We start from the raw sequence: 17,523 nt of genomic DNA, 5'->3' as shown, positions 1-17,523 counted from the left end.
ATTGCTCTATAATATCCTTTCTTTTTTTCCTATTTCCTTATGTGGTTGCACTGCGTGACTTGTGAGATAGTATTTCCCAGGCCAGGGGTTGAACCCAGATCATAGCTATGAAAATACCAACTCCTAACCACTAGACCACCAGGAAACTCCCTGTAATATAATTTCTTCATTCATCCAACATTTGCTGTGCACTTGCAACATGCCAATTACTCTGTAATATTTCATCACTCACTCAGTGTTTATTGCACACTTACTACGTGCCAGTTGCTCTGTAAATCATTTCTTCACCCATTCATTATTTATTGTGCATTTACTACGTGCCAATTACTGTTCTAGGCAACAGACAGGCTGGGATGTAAGCAAGATCAAGTTTCCACCAAGAGGTCACGAGTGAATACGAAATCTGCTGCTTTTGTAATTAACTATAATGCAGTACAAAAAGTATTAACAATATGAAAAAGACTTGGATAGATGGAGGAGAAATGAATCCATAGCCCACCCTTCCTCTCAAATGCTGACTCCATCTTCAGCGATCACTTGGGTGGTTGCCATAGTATAAACAAACACTGATGCCAGGTTATCTTGGGTCTGTCTGAACAGCAGCCCAATTTCCTTTCTCCTCAAGGCAACATAACAACAACATTCATTAGCCTCTTTCTCCTGAGGTAATCATGCAGCTATCTCTAACCCATATTGACTTTCAACAGTCATATTTTGACCACTTCTTTTGGTTTATTTTTTATTTTTTATCAAAGCGCTGTACCTCTGAAGCTAACACAACGTTGACCACTTTTTATTGGAAGGCAAACCCATCTGTTAGTCTCCTTTTTTGAAAGGTGGGTGGATAGAAGGATGCAGGAAGGGTGTAGTAAAAAAAAAAAATGGCCCTGGAGTTAGAAGACTACAGGTCTAATCCCAGCTATTCACCATTTAACCTAATGCCCCTAGGTCTCAGTTCCCTCACTGGTAAAATGGGGGTGATAATAGTATCCATGTTTTTGGTTATGGTGAGATTTTGATGAGAAAAGGCATATGCAGCAGGGAGAATGCAGACAGAGCTGGGGTGATGATGATGATGATAGAGATGGTAAAGCATAGTCTGTGTGACTTTGGGAAAGCCTGTGTGGCATCAGTTAGATTCTCTGGTCTGTTTCCTCCTCTGCAGAAGGAGCAAATCTTACAGGAGCATTTGGAATTTTGTTCAGCAACATTTCTTATATTTCTTGAATGTCTTCTGTGTTGGCGCCACACTGGGAATTCAGAGTAGGGTGAGGCTGGGTCCTCACCCTCTGGAAGCTCGCCACTGGGAAGGGGACAGACACACATATTGATGACTCTAAAGAAGACATGGTCTCAAAAAGCATTGAGGTTCATGAGTGTAAGTGTTCAGGGCAGGAGGGTCCTGGAGAGCTTGGTAGGGAGGGAGAATTTGGGCTTTAAAAGGTGCTTAGAGAGGGAAAGTCTTTCCCTATTGAGATACATTTGTCCTCAAGATAAATGCCAAACTCTTCAACTAAGTACACCAGGTTCTTCATGATCTGGCCCAGTGCCCTTCTGCGCTTTTCTACCATTTGCCCCTTGCACTGTGGTATTTTCAGTTTCTAAAAATTCTACCAAACCTCTTGCCTATTGCCATCTTTCCACGTAGTTTGTTTTGGCCTGTAATTCCCTCCTCTCTGTGCTAGGGGGCAGCAGAGAAGACAAGCAAAGCACTAGGATCTGACCGTGGGGTCCATCACAGGTTTGCCCCTTTCCAGGCAGTGGGGCATCTGCTCTGTTACTTAATCTCTCTGTGAGTCAGTGTCCTCATCTGCAAAATGGGGATACAGGGCAATAATAGTGGCTATTCAAAGGTGGTTGTGAGGATTAAATGAGTTACTACATGCAAAGGACTTCCCAGTCAGGGTCGCGGTAACTATTAAACAAACATGAGCAGGTGTAATGAACGCTCTATGCCTGGCTTGCTTCTGCGTGTATTTCAGGTCTTAGGTTAGTCATCGCATCCTCTGGGAAGGCTTTTCCTACACGGCTAATTCCCAAGGCCACATTGTGAGCTCCTGTGTGTATCATCTTTTCTACCAAAGCACCGACACCTGTCATTTCTCAGTATCCCCACCAGACTGCAAACTCCACAGGATAGGGAATTGATGGATTGGTAGATTGTGTTGACTGCTGGGAGGCACTCATGGTAGGCACTCAGTCCTGTCCTAGGACTGACCCTGGGAGGACGCAGAACCGTGGGGGAAGGTTGGTGACCAACTGCTGCTGGGTCTGCGCTCTCAGGAGAAAATGCAGCCTGACAGGTCAGGCGAGTGCGCGGGCCCCGCCCCGGCTCCGCCCCTTGGCCCGGCCTCCGCCCCGCCTCCACCCCGCCCCGCCGGCGCGGGTGGCCTGCGCGGTTCACAGCCTCCCCGCCTCCCGCGGGACGACCGCGGGCTTATTACACCCGGGAGCAGCGCCGCGCCGAGCCCGCCACCGACGCCGCTGCTGCGGGATGCTGCGCTCCACGTCCACGGTCACCCTGCTCTCGGGCAGCAGCTCCGGGGCGCCCAACAGGAGGGTGAGTGAGTAGCTACGATTGGGAGCTGCTGCTGTCCCACTTCCCCGTCCAGCCAGCCCCGCCTGGGGGTCTGGGGATGGAGACGCGCGAAACCGGTCCCTCGGCCCCGACACACCACCTGGACTCAATTTTAGGTTCTCTCCCAGCTCCGCGAGCAAGTCCCTTCTTTTCTATGCCCCAGGGGCACCCCATGGGATCGAAAGACTTAAGGGACTTTCTGGAATTCCCAGAGATTTCCTCTCCCTTCCCGCCGCCTCTCGCAAGCCAAGTGTATTGGTGGCACCGTTTTTAAAAAAGCACGGGAAACTTTCTGCATTATCCTTATCTGGAGACTCAAAGGTGATAAATGTCTTTAACCAAACTTTCCTCCTTCCAGAGATGAAAAGAAAGGGCTACTTGTCACCATTGGTGATAGAATAACACTGATTTGGAGTGGTCTTGACTAAGGTAGGCTTTATTTTACAAAGTAGATATTAGTAGCTGGCCACCCAGTAGGCCGGTTGTGGGACCTGGGTTTATACAAGGTGCTTTCTTCTTTCTGATTTAAATATTAGCACAGTGGGTACTGTCTCCACCTAGGTTGCCCTTTGGAAGTGCTGTTTCTTTGCTATCTTTGTTGCATCTTTTCTCATCACTCCAGGTGCTCTGTGAAAGAATTGCTAGCCACATCTTTACCATTTCACATCTCTTCCAAGACTGGTGCCTCAGAGCACAGTGCCAGGGCCTTGGTTTGTGCCTTTTTTTGTTCTTGTTCAGTTGCTCAGTCATACCTGACTCTTTTCGACCCCATGGACTATAGCACGCCAGGCTTCCCTGTCCTTCATTATCTCCCAGAGCTTGCCCTAACTCATGTCCATTGAGTCGGTGATGCCATCCAACCATCTCATCCTCTGTTGTTCCCTTCTCCTCCTGCTTTCTGTCTTTCCCAGCATCAAGGACTTTTCCAATCAGTCAGCTCTTTGCATCAGGGGACCAAAGCATTGGAGCTTCCGCTTCCGCATCAGTCCTTCCAATGAATTTCAGGGCTGATTTCCTTTAGGATGGACTGGTTTGATCTCCTTGTGCCTTGTAGGTTCACCTGTTCACTATGATATTCAGTACTCATCGTCTCAATGCGTCTTTTCTGTGCTTGAAAGTTCTCTAATCTATTTCCCTGTGTCTGTCTGTCTGCTTAGTTGTGTCTGACTCTTTGCAGCTCCATGGACTGTAACCCACCAGGCTCCTTTGCCCATGGAATTTTCCAGGCAAGAATACTGGAATAGGTTGCCATTTCCTCCAGGGGATCTTCCCAACTCAGGGATTGAACCCACATCTCTTGCGACTCCTGCACTGGCAGGCAGAGTCTTTACCATAAACGCCACCTAGCTCAAACAGTAAAGAATCCACCCTGCAATGCAGGAGACCGCTTGCATGCAGGAGACGAGGGTTCGAGTCTTGGGTCAGGAAGATCCCCTGGAAAGGGAAATGGCTCCCCACTCCAGTATTCTTGCCCGGGAAATCCCCTGGACAGAAGAGCCTGGCGGGTTACAGTCCATGGTGTCACAAGGGTTGGACACAACTAAGCGACTAAACCACCACCAACTTATTTCCCCTATGTTTAGCTAAACAGGTGGCTAAGTCCACGCCAGGGGCCCCTTTGATACTCCTGCCTGTTTTTTAGTCTTACAGATGTGCTCATTTCATTTTTACATACCTCACCCAAATGACGAGCAGTCGTCTTCAATGCTGTTTTTCTTTAGCTCCAGAAGTACTCTGTTACTCCTGGGTTTGGGCCAGGTGATAGGTTCAGATGTGTGTGAACACCAGACACTTAGGGTTGACGGAAGCCAATCGTTGGCTTCATAAAGCAAGATTCCTGTTAGGTCCAAGTGGGTTTCCAACTACAGTCCTAGCCTTATACCAGGATGAGTATTTGTCCTTTTTCTCTGGAAATCCTTTTCAGTTGGAACATAATTATGATTGAGAAAGAATGAAATAACTGCAAAACCAACCCTGAACTTGGTCAGGATCCTGTGTGGGACCAGATTGTGTGAAATTCTCTAGGACCCCTTCCAGAGTGGGTACTCATTGAGTGGCTGGAGTGATATGGGTGGATGCAAATGTGATTAGTATAGTAGATAACCTTTCTGAAGATTTTTTTTTTCTCAGGAATTTACTTTCAAGTATTTCTTTAGCTATACATGCTGTGGTGTCTGATGGAATGAACACACTGTTGAAAAGGCTTTGCCCTTTAAGTAAGACATCTGAAATACTTTGGTCTGAAGTGGTCAGTGCCCTGAATCAGACCATGTAAGGCTGCTTTGAGCACATGGGTACTTGCTCTGCAAAGAAGATAACTAAATATTTCCTTATGATTTCCAACTCTGTTCAGAATTTTCAAATAGCACTGGTACTGTGTTTGTGGAAACTGTGATCTTTGATTGATTAATTGATTTATTGAACAATATTTATAGACCTGTGTGATGAAGGATTAGATATTGGGATTCATTCTACCTGTGGGTATAGACATTTGTCACAGACTATCATCATACAGAGTGATGGTTGTAATAGCAGGGTAGAGTGTTGACAGGTTGCATGGAAGCTTAAAGGAAAGATTCTTTTTGAAGCCTCCGAGGAAGGCCTCCCTCTGCAGCAGACATTTGTGTTTAGTCTTGCAGGGTGGAGTGATACTTCGTAAGGCAAGTGACATAATTGAGATACTGAAAAAAGGAAGTATCATTTCTTCTAAATGGAACTCTTGGCATATACTGTTTATCAGTGATGTACTGGACCACTTTAGGGCAAAACACTTATTTTTTTTGGATGAACAAGGATAGGATATCTTAAAAATAAAGTTGTAGACCAAACAAGTGAAAAGTGTTCCCTAAGTTGAAAGTTTTTCAATAAACTCTATATTGTTCTATCTTTCCTCTCTGATATGCCACAAGCGATGGTCTTGTGCAGTAAAATGTTAGCCATTAAAATAACATTTCTGTTTCATCCCAAGAGGTTACCAAATTAGGGACTGCTGGGGAACCGGGATGTGTCCGGCCAGGCCTTCAGGCCGACCAGAAATGGTGGTGACAGCTGACATTGAGCAGGGAGTTCTCTGAGTCAGCTGCCCAGGGTGGTGCAGCCAGACCAGACTGTCACTAGTTATCCTTCGTTTAATAGCTGCCACTTACAATTTGTACCTCCTCCTTATCTGAAATCTCTCAAGGGAAAAAAAAAAACAGATGGGAGAGTAATTTCTGTCAGCTGATAAACCTCTGAGAGGCATTTATGGATGCCAACCAACAGGGGTTGTAAAGTTAAAAAAAAAAATCTGCCTTCATACCCGTTGTGTACTAAAAATAGTTTTATCTATGGCAACAGCAGGAAGATAAATTGGCTGGAGAATAACCATAGATAGATTGATGACCTTGGAGAATGGAAGAAAATGTTTAAAAAAAATATTGACATTGCTTTGTGATTTTGAGAGGAATTTTGTAAATGCAGTTAATCACACTGAATGAAGCTTTGCAGTGGAAGGGCAATTGTGTGGCCAGGTTGTGTGCTTTGGGGGGAAGGCATTTTTGCTTTGTGCAGCCAAATATTATTGGTTTAGCTGTTTGGTGAGGGTGGTGTGAGAAGATAGACTTGTCAAGGGTTCCCCCAGCATCACATTGTGATGATAATAGGAGATTGTTGACTGGTGTTACTGGTGTCATGGCCCCTCCATGGCACATTAAAAAATGAAACCAAATCCAGGAAGGCCAGAGGGCAAGGACTGTCTCCTGGCCTGCTTTTGCCAGTAATTTTTGTATTTGGCAGAGTCTTCCTCTGTTAAAAACTGGAATGGGCTGGCCAGTCATCACTTCCTCACTCAGGCAGTACTCTCCTGGGTCCCATTTCTGTCTGATTGACTCAAATAATTCTCCTTAGCTGGCCAGTGAATGGATCAGACAGGTGTTTACCTCACTTCCTTTTCCTTTCACAGAAACATCTGTGAGCATAACTTCCATATTGTCCTACTGGGCTCTGAGGAAGGGACGCAGAGCATTGTGGGGACTCCGCATCTGGTGGAAGGAAGCTGGGTGCAGCCTTCCCCAGGGAAGGGGTTGGCAGGGGGCCTGCAGCGCCCAGAAGACTGGCTGGCTGCTCCCCTGGGCCCTCCTGAGCCCAGGTGAGGAGTTTTAGAACCTGGTGTCCCCAGGATTCAACCAAAGACCCTCTGCCACTCAGAACTAATAGTTATATGCTCAGGGAAAAAAAAAATGTCCTGACTTCTTTGCTTTGGTTCACCCATCTCACTGTGTGAGATGTAGGATGAAAGGACCTGAGTTCTGAGGATTCTTAAGGAAATCTGAGATCCAGAGGCTGGTGTTACCACTGAGCTTCTGGTCACTTATGAAACCTTTTCGCATCAGCCTCAAAAACTGTAGAGCTGAACACAGGGAGTTGTGGGTCCTAGGCCAACTAACTAGAGACTGTTGAAATGTTTTGCTTTAAAGTACTTTCAGCAATTATGTGCCTTACTCCTTGTTCCTGCAGTCGTGTCTCTCAGCCAAAAATGGGCCCCGTCTCACCCAGCACACAGAAGAGTAACACAAAGGTGTTTACCTCTTTTCCTCCTTAGATAAGTGATATTTCTTGAATATCAGTCACACTGTTGACTGTTCTTTGTCTTTTAAGGCCAGCCTGTTTCTCTAAAATGCAGAATCCGGCTACCTAACTCTTCTGCTTTAAGAGCCCCTTCGGTATTGCCAGGAACAAGTACAACCCCCTAGTTTAGCACCCAGGGCCTTCTGATCTGGCCTTTGCCCTCCCCACCCCCTGCTCACCAATACTCTTTGCAGATGTACCAAATTACTTGCTGTTCCCCAAGATTTTGATGCTGTTCCTCACCTCTGCCATTTTTCATGCCTCTTTTCTGATGAAGGGTCAGCTCCTCTGGGAAGCCTGCCTGAACCCCCTCTTCTGTATTCCCCTAGAGGCTCGTGACCCTCATCATTGCTCCTACCTATTATTAACTACTAGAGGAGAAGGTTTAAGGACCCTCCCTTCCCAGGCCTGGTGTAATAGGTGCTTAGAAAGAAGAGTGTCCTCAGGGTCCTCAAACAGCCATACTTGACATTGAGTTGGCAAATGGGAAAACAGGAAGAGAAGCTTGGGATGAAGTCAGCCCATGACCCCTGGTCCACCTGGGCAGGAAGCAGGTGCCCTGTGGATGGGAGTGTCAGCTTGGATGAGGAGCTTGACAGCTCTGGGAAGGCCTCCAAATAGTCCAGGTGCCTGATCCTGTTGTACTGTCAGAGTTTCATTCCTTTGGTTAGGTCAGTGGTTCAACTCTGGTTACACATGGAATACTGAGAAGCTTAAAATCCTCCACCTAGGCCCCACCCCAGACCGTCTAGATGAGAACCTCGGAAAGTAGAGAATGACATCAGCATTGTTTAGGAAGCTTCCCCGGGTGACTCTAATATGTGGCCAAGGATCAGGACTCCTTCTGGGGTTGCTCTCTCAGCTTTCTTGGGCATGCAGGCAGTCCTGGGTCCATGTCCTCGAAGGTCCCTTTGACTTTTTGGAAAGGCACGATGGAGGTGGGGGCAGGACGGGAGAGTCCTAACATGCCAGGACTCTGGTGTCTGTGTGCATTCATTTACCTGCGATTTCTCTCTGGGTCTTGGCATCTGGGGCACACGGTGAGCCTGGTACAGAAGAGCCAGCTAGAACAAGAGGAAGAAGTCACTGTCGTCCTACGTAGGAATTTTGTCCAGAATCAGCTGTGATGAGAAAGCGGGTGCCAGGACACTTTACGCCACCTGGAAGACATATCTAAGTATGGAGATCAGGGTGGGCAAGTGATGACCCCATAGTCAGACCCAGCCCTTGGCCTGTTTTGAATACTCTGAGCCAAGAATGGTTTTACAGGGCCTGCAGACCCTCAATATTTGCTATCTGGCCCTTTACAGAAAAAGTGTACCTCACCCTCATGTAGATGGTCAGGCCTGCAAGCTCAGGGTCAAAGCAACACTGTTGAGTCCTCCTCCAGATGGGGCGGGCCCTGTTCCACCGGCATGTCCCAGAGATTTTAATGCTTGTGCTGAGCAGAGACTGACCTCCCAGCCACAGCCATAGTGGCCACACCATCTGTTGTTAGGTGGAGCTGAGCAGGGACCCACGGTCACAGAGTGGACTGTGCCCGAGGGACATGCAAATGCACTTGGCTCATTTCCATGGGGAAATCCATGTTTGTAAACTGATGAGCAAACCCAGCACCTCCCTGGGTCATTTCCTCCACCCCTTTTTATTTGAGATGGACAACTCTCCCTCAGGTGAGCCTGGATACTGAAGCTGAGAGCCTGAGGGTACGTGGATGGCAGAGTCCCCCCTAGACAGAGACCAGCCCTCTGCCTCCACAGAGTGGGTCAGAAACAAGTCCCCAGAGGCCTGCTTAGCTCCCAGGCGCCCTGATTGCAGACAGGGGCTCGGCTGTGGATCTTCTCGTGGAGGAGGCTTGAACGCTCGCTGCCCCGCTGCTGTCCTTCTGTGGGGATTGGCTTGAAGGAAGTGGATGGCTCTCTGGGGAGTGTCAGGTACATTCTCCTTACTGGCTTTTAGTTCAGCCTAGAAAGAAGCCTGCACTGACATTTACTGAGCAAGGGCCCATTACGTGTTGATCCTATGCTGAGCGCTGTAAGGGCTACACAAGCAGTTAAGGTACGAAGCCTGCTTGGGAACCCTGTTTTCCCCCTTCCAGTCCATGCTGTAGGGTGTGGAACATAATAGGAGGTACTCAATAATTGCTGTTGAATCATTGAACTCAGATTTGACCAAGAGTCCTTTCCTCTAGAAATTTAGATGGCTCCCCGATGTCTTCCATTAGAAGCCTTGCTTCGCCATCAGGCATATGTAGGTTAAGAGTTTGGCCCCTACTTGTGTGGTCAGTTTCTTCTCGCACTATTGCTTAGGCTGCGGGTCCATTTACCATTCTTAGAACATGCCCTGTTTGTGTCTTTGGATCATCGGGAATGAATACCTTGCCTGGTAATTGTATATTGTTATTCTGATGATGGATTCTCCCAACATCATTGACCTGGGAAGTCCTTTCTGTCTTTCTATATGCAGTTCACATGTCATCTCTAGAACCCTTCTGATATATTCCACCTCCCGTTAGATGACTCTTCTCCTCCTTAAGTTCCCAGGGTAAAAAAGATGATTTACTGAATGCTTAATATGTGCCAGAAACTATTCTAAGCCCTTTTCACATATTAGTTTAGTCCCTAGCCACAGGGACTTGCCTGGTGGTCCAGTGGTTAAGACCCCAGGCTTCTACTGCAGAGGGTATGAGTTAGATCTTTGGTTGGGAAACTAATATCCTTCATGCTACTCAGTGTGGCCAAAAAAAAAAAAAAAAAAAGAATCCTTGTGACAATCCCAAGAGAGTTGTTTCTGCATTGTTGTTAACTGAGTTTTACAACCGAAATAACTGAAACAATAAAGATTGAGTAGCTTTCCAAAGGTTTCACAGCAAGTAGGTGTCAGAATCAGAAGTGGAACCCAGAAATGCAGTGCCATACGCCTTAACCACACACGACCCTGTCTGCCAGGTATTGTATTGGTTGTGATATTGCCTTGTGTGGGTATGTTTCTGGATTATGAGCCTCTTTGGGCAGGGCTCTTTCTTTTCCATATTGGTACCCTCATAGCCCTTAAGTATTTTACAAGTAGTGGGTGCTCGGTACTTGAAGTATACTGAGTCCATCTTCTTGCTTTTGATCCACTGGAAGAGACCTTTGATTGTAAGGATGGCAGGTCCAGGGCTAGTGTTCAGGGTAAATAAGATTCAGCTCCCCACAATGTTCAGAACACAAGGTGGAGTCAGCTGCTATGGGAACCCCTGGGACCAACTACTTCACCTGCTTCTCAGGCACTGTCCAACCTGGGCTACTCTGGGTATTACGTACCTGAGTGTCAGGAAACCATGAAAGTGAGCATCATCAAATGCTCGGAGAGATAAGCCTTGATCTGCCTTGATCTTACCCAGTGGGAGATTTTCCCATGGGGGGATTCCTGAAAGTGAATGATTAATGGAGGTAAACTCTACAAGGTTAGCCTGTCAGGTACATTCAGGGGTTACTTAGAACTTCTGTTAAGAAATTCAGAGCACCTTTTAGACCTGTGGGATGTTCTCTTTGCTGCTCCTGAAACAGTCCTGTGGGTCTAGGAAAGATTGAGGACCTCCCCCGCCTCCGCCCCATCTGATACGTGCTGTGCTGTGCGAAGTTGCTTCAGTCATGTCCAGTGTTTTGCTACACTATGGACTATAGCCTGATAGGCTACTCTGTCCATGGGATATTCCAGACAAGAGTACTGGAGTGGGTTGCCATTTCCTCCTCCAGGGGGTCTTCCTGACTCGGGGATGGAACCCATGACTCCTGCGTTGGCAGACCTTTCTCTGTCTCTGATATAGTCCCTCTCAATCCTTGTTATTGCTGTAACTGACTGTTAGTTGCTCAGTTGTGTCTGACTCTTTGTGACCCCATGAGCTGTAGCCTGCCAGGCTCCTCTGTCCATGGGATATTCCAGGAAAGAATACTGGAGTGGGTTGCCCTCTCTGACTACTAAGATATTTTATTTTTTATTTATTTATTTTTTTCCATTTATTTTTATTAGTTGGAGGCTAATTACTTTACAACATTGCAGTGGTTTTTGTCATACATTGAAATGAATTAGCCATGGATTTACATGTATTCCCCATCCCGGTCCCCCCTCCCACCTCCCTCTCCACCCCATCCCTCTGGGTCTTCCTAGTGCACCAGGCCCGAGCACTTGTCTCATGCATCCAACCTGGGCTGGTGATCTGTTTCACCCTAGATATACATGTTTCGATGCTGTTCTCTTGAAACATCCCACCCTCGCCTTCTCCCACAGAGTCCCCAAGTCTGTTCTATACATCTGAGTCTCTTTTTCTTTTTTTGCATATAGGGTTATCATTACTGTCTTTCTAAATTCCATATATATGTGTTAGTATACTGTAATGGTCTTTATCTTTCTGGCTTACTTCACTCTGTATAATGGGCTCCAGTTTCACCCATCTCATTAGAACTGATTCAAATGAATTCTTTTTAATGGCTGAGTAATATTCCATGGTGTATATGTACCACAGCTTCCTCATCCATTCGTCTGCTGATGGGCATCTAGGTTGCTTCCATGTCCTGGCTATTATAAACAGTGCTGCGATGAACATTGGGGTGCACGTGTCTCTTTCGGATCTGGTTTCCTCAGTGTGTATGCCTAGAAGTGGTATTGCTGGGTCATATGGCAGTTCTATCTCCAGCTTTTTAAGAAATCTCCACACTGTTTTCCATAGTGGCTGTACTAATTTGCATTCCCACCAACAGTATAAGAGGGTTCCCTTTTCTCCACACCCTCTCCAGCATTTATTGCTTGTAGACTTTTGGATAGCAGCCATCCTGACTGGCATGTAATGGTACCTCATTGTGGTTTTGATTTGCATTTCTCTGATAATGAGTGATGTTGAGCATCTTTTCATGTCTTTTTTTGCCATCCGTATGTCTTCCTTGGAGAAATGTCTGTTGAGTTCTTTGGCCCATGTTTTGATTGGGTCATTTATTTTTCTGGAGTTGAGCTGGAGGAGTTGCTTGTATATTTTTGAGATTAATCCTTTGTCTGTTGCTTCGTTTGCTATTATTTTCTCCCAATCTGAGGGCTGTCTTTTCACCTTGCTTATAGTTTCCTTTGTTGTGCAAAAGCTTTTAAGTTTCATTAGGTCCCATTTGTTTATTTTTGCTTTTGTTTCTGAAATTCTGGGATGTGGGTCATAGAGGATCCTGCTGTGATTTATGTCGGAGAGTGTTTTGCCTATGTTCTCCTCTAGGAGTTTGATAGTTTCTGGTCTTACATTTAGATCTTTAATCCATTTTGAGTTTATTTTTGTGTATGGTGTTAGAAAGTGTTCTAGTTTCATTCTTTTACAGGTGGTTGACCAGTTTTCCCAGCACCACTTGTTAAAGAGGTTGTCTTTTTTCCATTGTATATCCTTGCCTCCATTGTCGAAGATAAGGTGACCATAGGTTCGTGGAGATATTTTAAAAATATTTATCTGTATTTATTTATTTGACTGCACTCACTGGGTCTTTGTTGCAGCATGTGGGATCTTAAATCCTCATTGTGGCCTGCAGGCTTTCTTAGTTGTATCCTGTGGGAACTAGTTCTGTGACCAGGGATTGAACCTAGGCCCCTTGCATTGGGAGCTTGGGGTCTTAGCTACTGGACCACCAGGGAAGTCCCTATTATGCTTTTTATTTTAAAAACTTACACATACTTGGAACAGGTGCAGACACTGAAGAAATCCTACTTTCCAAAAGATTACCACCACCACCACCACGAGCAGGTGGTCATATTTCCTTAAAGACATTTTTTCCCTCCACAGACATATACAAATTATCAGAGTGTATTTTAAAAACAGAACAGGTTATTTTTTCCCAGCACTGTCTTTTTTCACATGATAGTACATTTGAGCATCTTGCTAAGCAGGGTCTGATCCTGTTCCAAGCTGGATTTAAATTGCATCTGTGCCGTCAGTCCATTGTGGATCAGCACTGATTACAGAATGTAAGCACCACGTGCAGTCCACGCCCTCATGTTTCCATAAAGGCGCTCCCAAAGACAAGAGTAGACGTGCTCCACAGGGGTGTGGGTGGAGCCGCAAGCGCCTGACGCACCTGCCAGTTAGCTTTGAAGTCAGATGTTTATTTTACATTCTTGTTTTATTTGAATTCATTATCTATCACCAGGTAAGTTTAGAGAAATGCATTCTTTTTAGCCTGTGGCTTTGTGTTCCGTAGTGTACATGTGGCCTGAGGAGAGATGCAGGCAGCGTGTTGAGGAAAATCAGCATTCTGGGTGGACAGATAAAGAACTGTCTCCATCAGGGGTAGGGGACTTCTCAGTTTTGAGTGATTGGAGTGATGGAGTCCTTTCTGGACCTTGTCTTTTCTTCCGGTTTTCAGTTTATTCCAAAAATGATTGCCATTAGGGATTACCCCTCTAGGGCAATCAGCCTATAAAGCTGTCAGTTGCTATACTAATACCCACTAGATCCATTGGCCAAATTGTTTTTATCATGGAAAGCAGAGCCAGAAAGCCAAGTCAGCCTGTATCATTTTGGAGCTTGTAGGCTGATGACATATTTAGATAATAATAAAAATATCTAATAGTGATAGAGGCTTACTATGTGCCAGAATCTTCCTTTACCTGTATTTTACCCTTGAGATTCAGAGAGATCAAATAGCTTGCTCATAGTCAGCACAGGCTAGTAGGTGTTGGAAACTGTGATTATGTGTGTACACCTGTGCAGGTATGTGTCTCTGTGTGCACATGTGTGTGTGGTATAGGGTATGGTACAAGAGAAAAGTACTTCCTTTTCTCTGCAAAACTATGCTGTGGATCAGATGTGGCCTACCAGAGATGATTATTGAGCATCACAGAGTTGGATTACCTGCCTGGTGTGAGTTACATTTTGATGTTCATGCAAATGCCTGCTGGTTTCAACCATCCCAAGTGGCCTGAAGTCAAAGGGTTACCTCTTTCTGGAGACCCTCGGATTCCCATCAGTGTTGTTTGTCAGCTGAGAGAGCTGTGTGCTGGAATGGCTTGATTTCTCTCTGGCCAGCATGACTGGCAATGAGCTTTGAAGGTTTCGTGCAAAGTTGGCCATGTAAGAGGGAGTGATATCTCTGGGGGTCAGGTCACATCTCTCCCTGGGGTCACTGGAGCCAGAACTTGCCCAGAGAAGAGTGAGATGGAGAAGGATCTCGAAACCAAATCTTGTGGCTGAAAGGACTGGATTGTTTAGTGCAGAAGAAAGAACATTCAGGCTGATGAAGAGCAAAGAGAATTCTGCTACAGTCCCTGAGGGTACCCTGGGTCTGTTAGATAGGGGTTCTGAGGGAGAACTGTTTAAGTCTGTTCTCAGGAAGTTAGAGGTGTTAGGTAGCAAAATGGGGTACCTCAGAGGAAGGCAGTGGTGAGAGTGGCAGCACTAATGTGTGTTCCAAATGGGCTGTCACCTTTATGGGGAAGATGTTACCCTCAGGCTGGGTGTCCACCTGCCAGGTATATTGTTGGGTGAGGAGGTTCCTTCATAGGCTGGCAGGTTGGATGTCAAAGGTCTTTTACAATCGTATCCAACCATGGGCTTCTTGGATGCAGGGTCCACAGAGGCTGCCCTGTGGACCAGTGCATAACTGTGACTGCAGACCAGGTTGGGGGGTGTGTATTAGTTTACTGGGGTTGCTGTAAAAACAAAAAAAGTACCACAAGTCAAGTGACTTAAACAACAGCAATATATTGTCTCCTGATTCTGGAGATTGGAGGTCCAAAGTCAAGGTATTGACAGGATTGGTTCCTTCTGAGAGCAGTGAGGGCAGAATCTGTTTCAGGCCCATCTCCTTTCTTTGCTTACATGGTGTGCTCCCTGTATGCATGTCTGTCTCCCAATTTTCCCTTTATATAAGGACACCAGTCATTTGGGATTAGGACCTACCCTAATGACCTCATTTTACAAACTGTGGAAAATTCTTAAAGAGATGAGAGTACCAGACCACCATACCTTTCTCCTGAGAAACTTGTATGCAGATCAAGAAGGAACAGTTAGAACTGGACATGGAACAATGGGCTGGTTTCAAATTGGGAAAGGAGTAAGTCAAGGCTGTATATTGTCACCCTGCTTATTTGACTTACATCATGTGAAAGTACATGTATCAGAGTACATCATGTGAAAAGCCAGGCTGGATGAATCACAAGCTGGAATCAGGATTGCAGGGTGAAATATCAACAACCTTAGTTAGATATACAGACGATACCACCCTAATGGCAAAAAGTGAAGAGGAACTAGAGAGTCTTTTGATGAATGTGAAAGAGGAGAGTGAAAGAGCTGGCTTAAAACTCAGCATTCAAAACACTAAGATCATGGCATCTGGTCCCATCACTTTATGGCAATTAGAAGGGGAAAAAGTGGAAACAGTGACAGATTTTCTTTTCTTGGGCTTCAAAATCACTGTGGCCGGTGATAGCAGCCAGGAAATTAAGGTGATTGCTCCTGGGAAGAAAAGCTATGAAAAACCTAGATAGCGTATTAAAAAGTAGAGACATTATTTTGCCAACGAAGCTCCAAAGGTCCATATAGTCAAAGTTCATTTTTCATTACTGTGTACAGATGTGAGAGTTGGGTCATAAAGAAGGCTGAGCACTGAAGAATTGATGCTTTTGAACTGTGGTGTTGGAGAAGACTCTTGAGAGTCCCTTGAACTGCAAGGAGATCCAACTAGTCAATCCTAAAGGAAATCAATCCTGAGTATTCATTGGAAGGACTGATGCTGAAGCTGAAGCTCCAATACTTTGGCCACCTGATGCAAAGAGCTAACTCATTGGAAAAGACCTTGATGCTGGGAAAGATTCAAGGCAAAAGGAGAAGAAGGTGGCAGAGGATGAGATAGTTTGATGACATCATCGACTCAATGGACGTGAATTAGAGCAAATTCCAAGAGATGATGGAAGAGAGTGGGGCCTGGTATGCTGCAGTCCATGGGTTGCAAAGAGTCAGACATGACTTAGCGGCTGAACGACAAGCGCTGCTATAAAGACCCTATTTTCAAATAAAGTCACATTCTGAGATACTAGGAGTTAGGACTCCTATGTATACATTTTAGGGGGACAGAATCCCACCCATAACAGGGGCAGGTTGTGCTCTCATGAGTGTGTGAGGCTGTGGGCTGGGCGCTCTGGCTGCTGCTTTGACTCTGTTTTTTTCCTTTGGTGTTGTTTTTTAATGGCAGGATAAAAAACAACACATTTTCCACTTCTTTCCAGAATATATCACAGTAGGATCAGGCCGTGATAATAGGGTGAAATAAACATCATGTGGCATTAAGTACATTGTCATTGTGTGTGACCATCACCACCATCTGTCTTTCATCTTTTCAAACTGAAACTCCATGTTCATTAAAGAATAACTCAGTCCTTGGCAACCAGCTTTCTTCTCTCCATCTCTATGAATCTGACCACTCTGGGGAATCTGTGTAAGTGGAACCATACAGCTTTGTCTTTTCATGATTGTCTTATTTCAGTTAGCATCATGTCCTCAGGGTTGCTCCATGTTATAGCATGTGCCAGAAGTTTTGTTCCTTTATACGGCTGTATAAATATTCTGTTTTATGTATAAACACATTTTATTTACCTACTCATCCACTGATGGACATTTGGGATATTTCCACCTTTTGCCTATTGTGAATAATGCTGCTGTGGACATGGATATATAGACTTCTTAAAAATTTTTGTGATTAAACATGTACTTTTCTGTTATAGGAAAATCCAACATAGAGTCAAGTAGAAAGCACGTTCCCACCCCTCCACCACTGTGTATAACTTGGCCTCTACTCCTCTAGCTGTATTTTGAAATCAGATCATCCTGTATTGTAATGGAACATGAGCCATTTAAAAAAAATGTTTGAATTCTGTGAAACTATTCAGTAGTTTGCTAAAGAAGGAAAGCATAAAACAAGCAGGAAGGTGGTGAGACCCTGTGATGGACCCGGTGGAAGCTGGTCTTTCCCCAGCATCACCTGTGTGATTTGTGCCATCATTCCCGTTGCTAAGGAGGCGACGGAGGCTCTGAGAAACCCCAGGTGCTCTGGCTCCTTCTGCCCCAAATGCAGGTTTATAACTGGCCTCTCCTCTCTTCTGTCCCAGGCAAATGTCTGCAGACTACGGCTGACTGTACCTCCTGAGAACCCAGTGCCCGAGCCGAGTGAAAATAAGGTTGAGAGAAGAGAGCAGGTGAGCCATCTCGGAGGCGAAGTCTTGACCAGTTCCCACCTTTTCGTTGTTGCTGTTTTACGCTGTGCAGCATGTGGGATCTCAGTCGCTCGACCAGAGTTTGAACCCGTGTCCCCTGCAGTGAAGCGCAGAGTCTTACC

At 45.6% G+C, this 17,523-nt stretch overlaps 1 protein-coding gene across 3 annotated transcripts in view; it reads left to right on the top strand.

Moving 5' to 3' along the window:
- The window catches only part of MYZAP (myocardial zonula adherens protein), a 128,069-nt gene that overhangs the window by 6,562 nt on the left and 103,984 nt on the right, over positions 1–17,523 (top strand). For 2 of the 3 annotated variants that reach the window (XM_070469230.1, XM_070469231.1), the window contains exons 1-2: positions 2,378–2,560; positions 17,297–17,383. In XM_070469230.1, the coding sequence (XP_070325331.1) occupies positions 2,495–2,560; positions 17,297–17,383 (153 nt within the window). In that variant the 5' untranslated portion in view covers positions 2,378–2,494. Of the gene's footprint in view, positions 1–2,377; positions 2,561–17,296; positions 17,384–17,523 lie in introns of those variants that run through there. The other variant, XM_020906157.2, reaches the window with a different exon arrangement.

The sequence above is a fragment of the Odocoileus virginianus genome, chromosome 6 (assembly GCF_023699985.2).
Source record: "Odocoileus virginianus isolate 20LAN1187 ecotype Illinois chromosome 6, Ovbor_1.2, whole genome shotgun sequence".
Lineage (NCBI taxonomy): Eukaryota > Metazoa > Chordata > Mammalia > Artiodactyla > Cervidae > Odocoileus > Odocoileus virginianus.
Note: the sequence above shows the minus strand (reverse complement) of the source record. Positions and strands in the feature narration are given on the sequence as shown.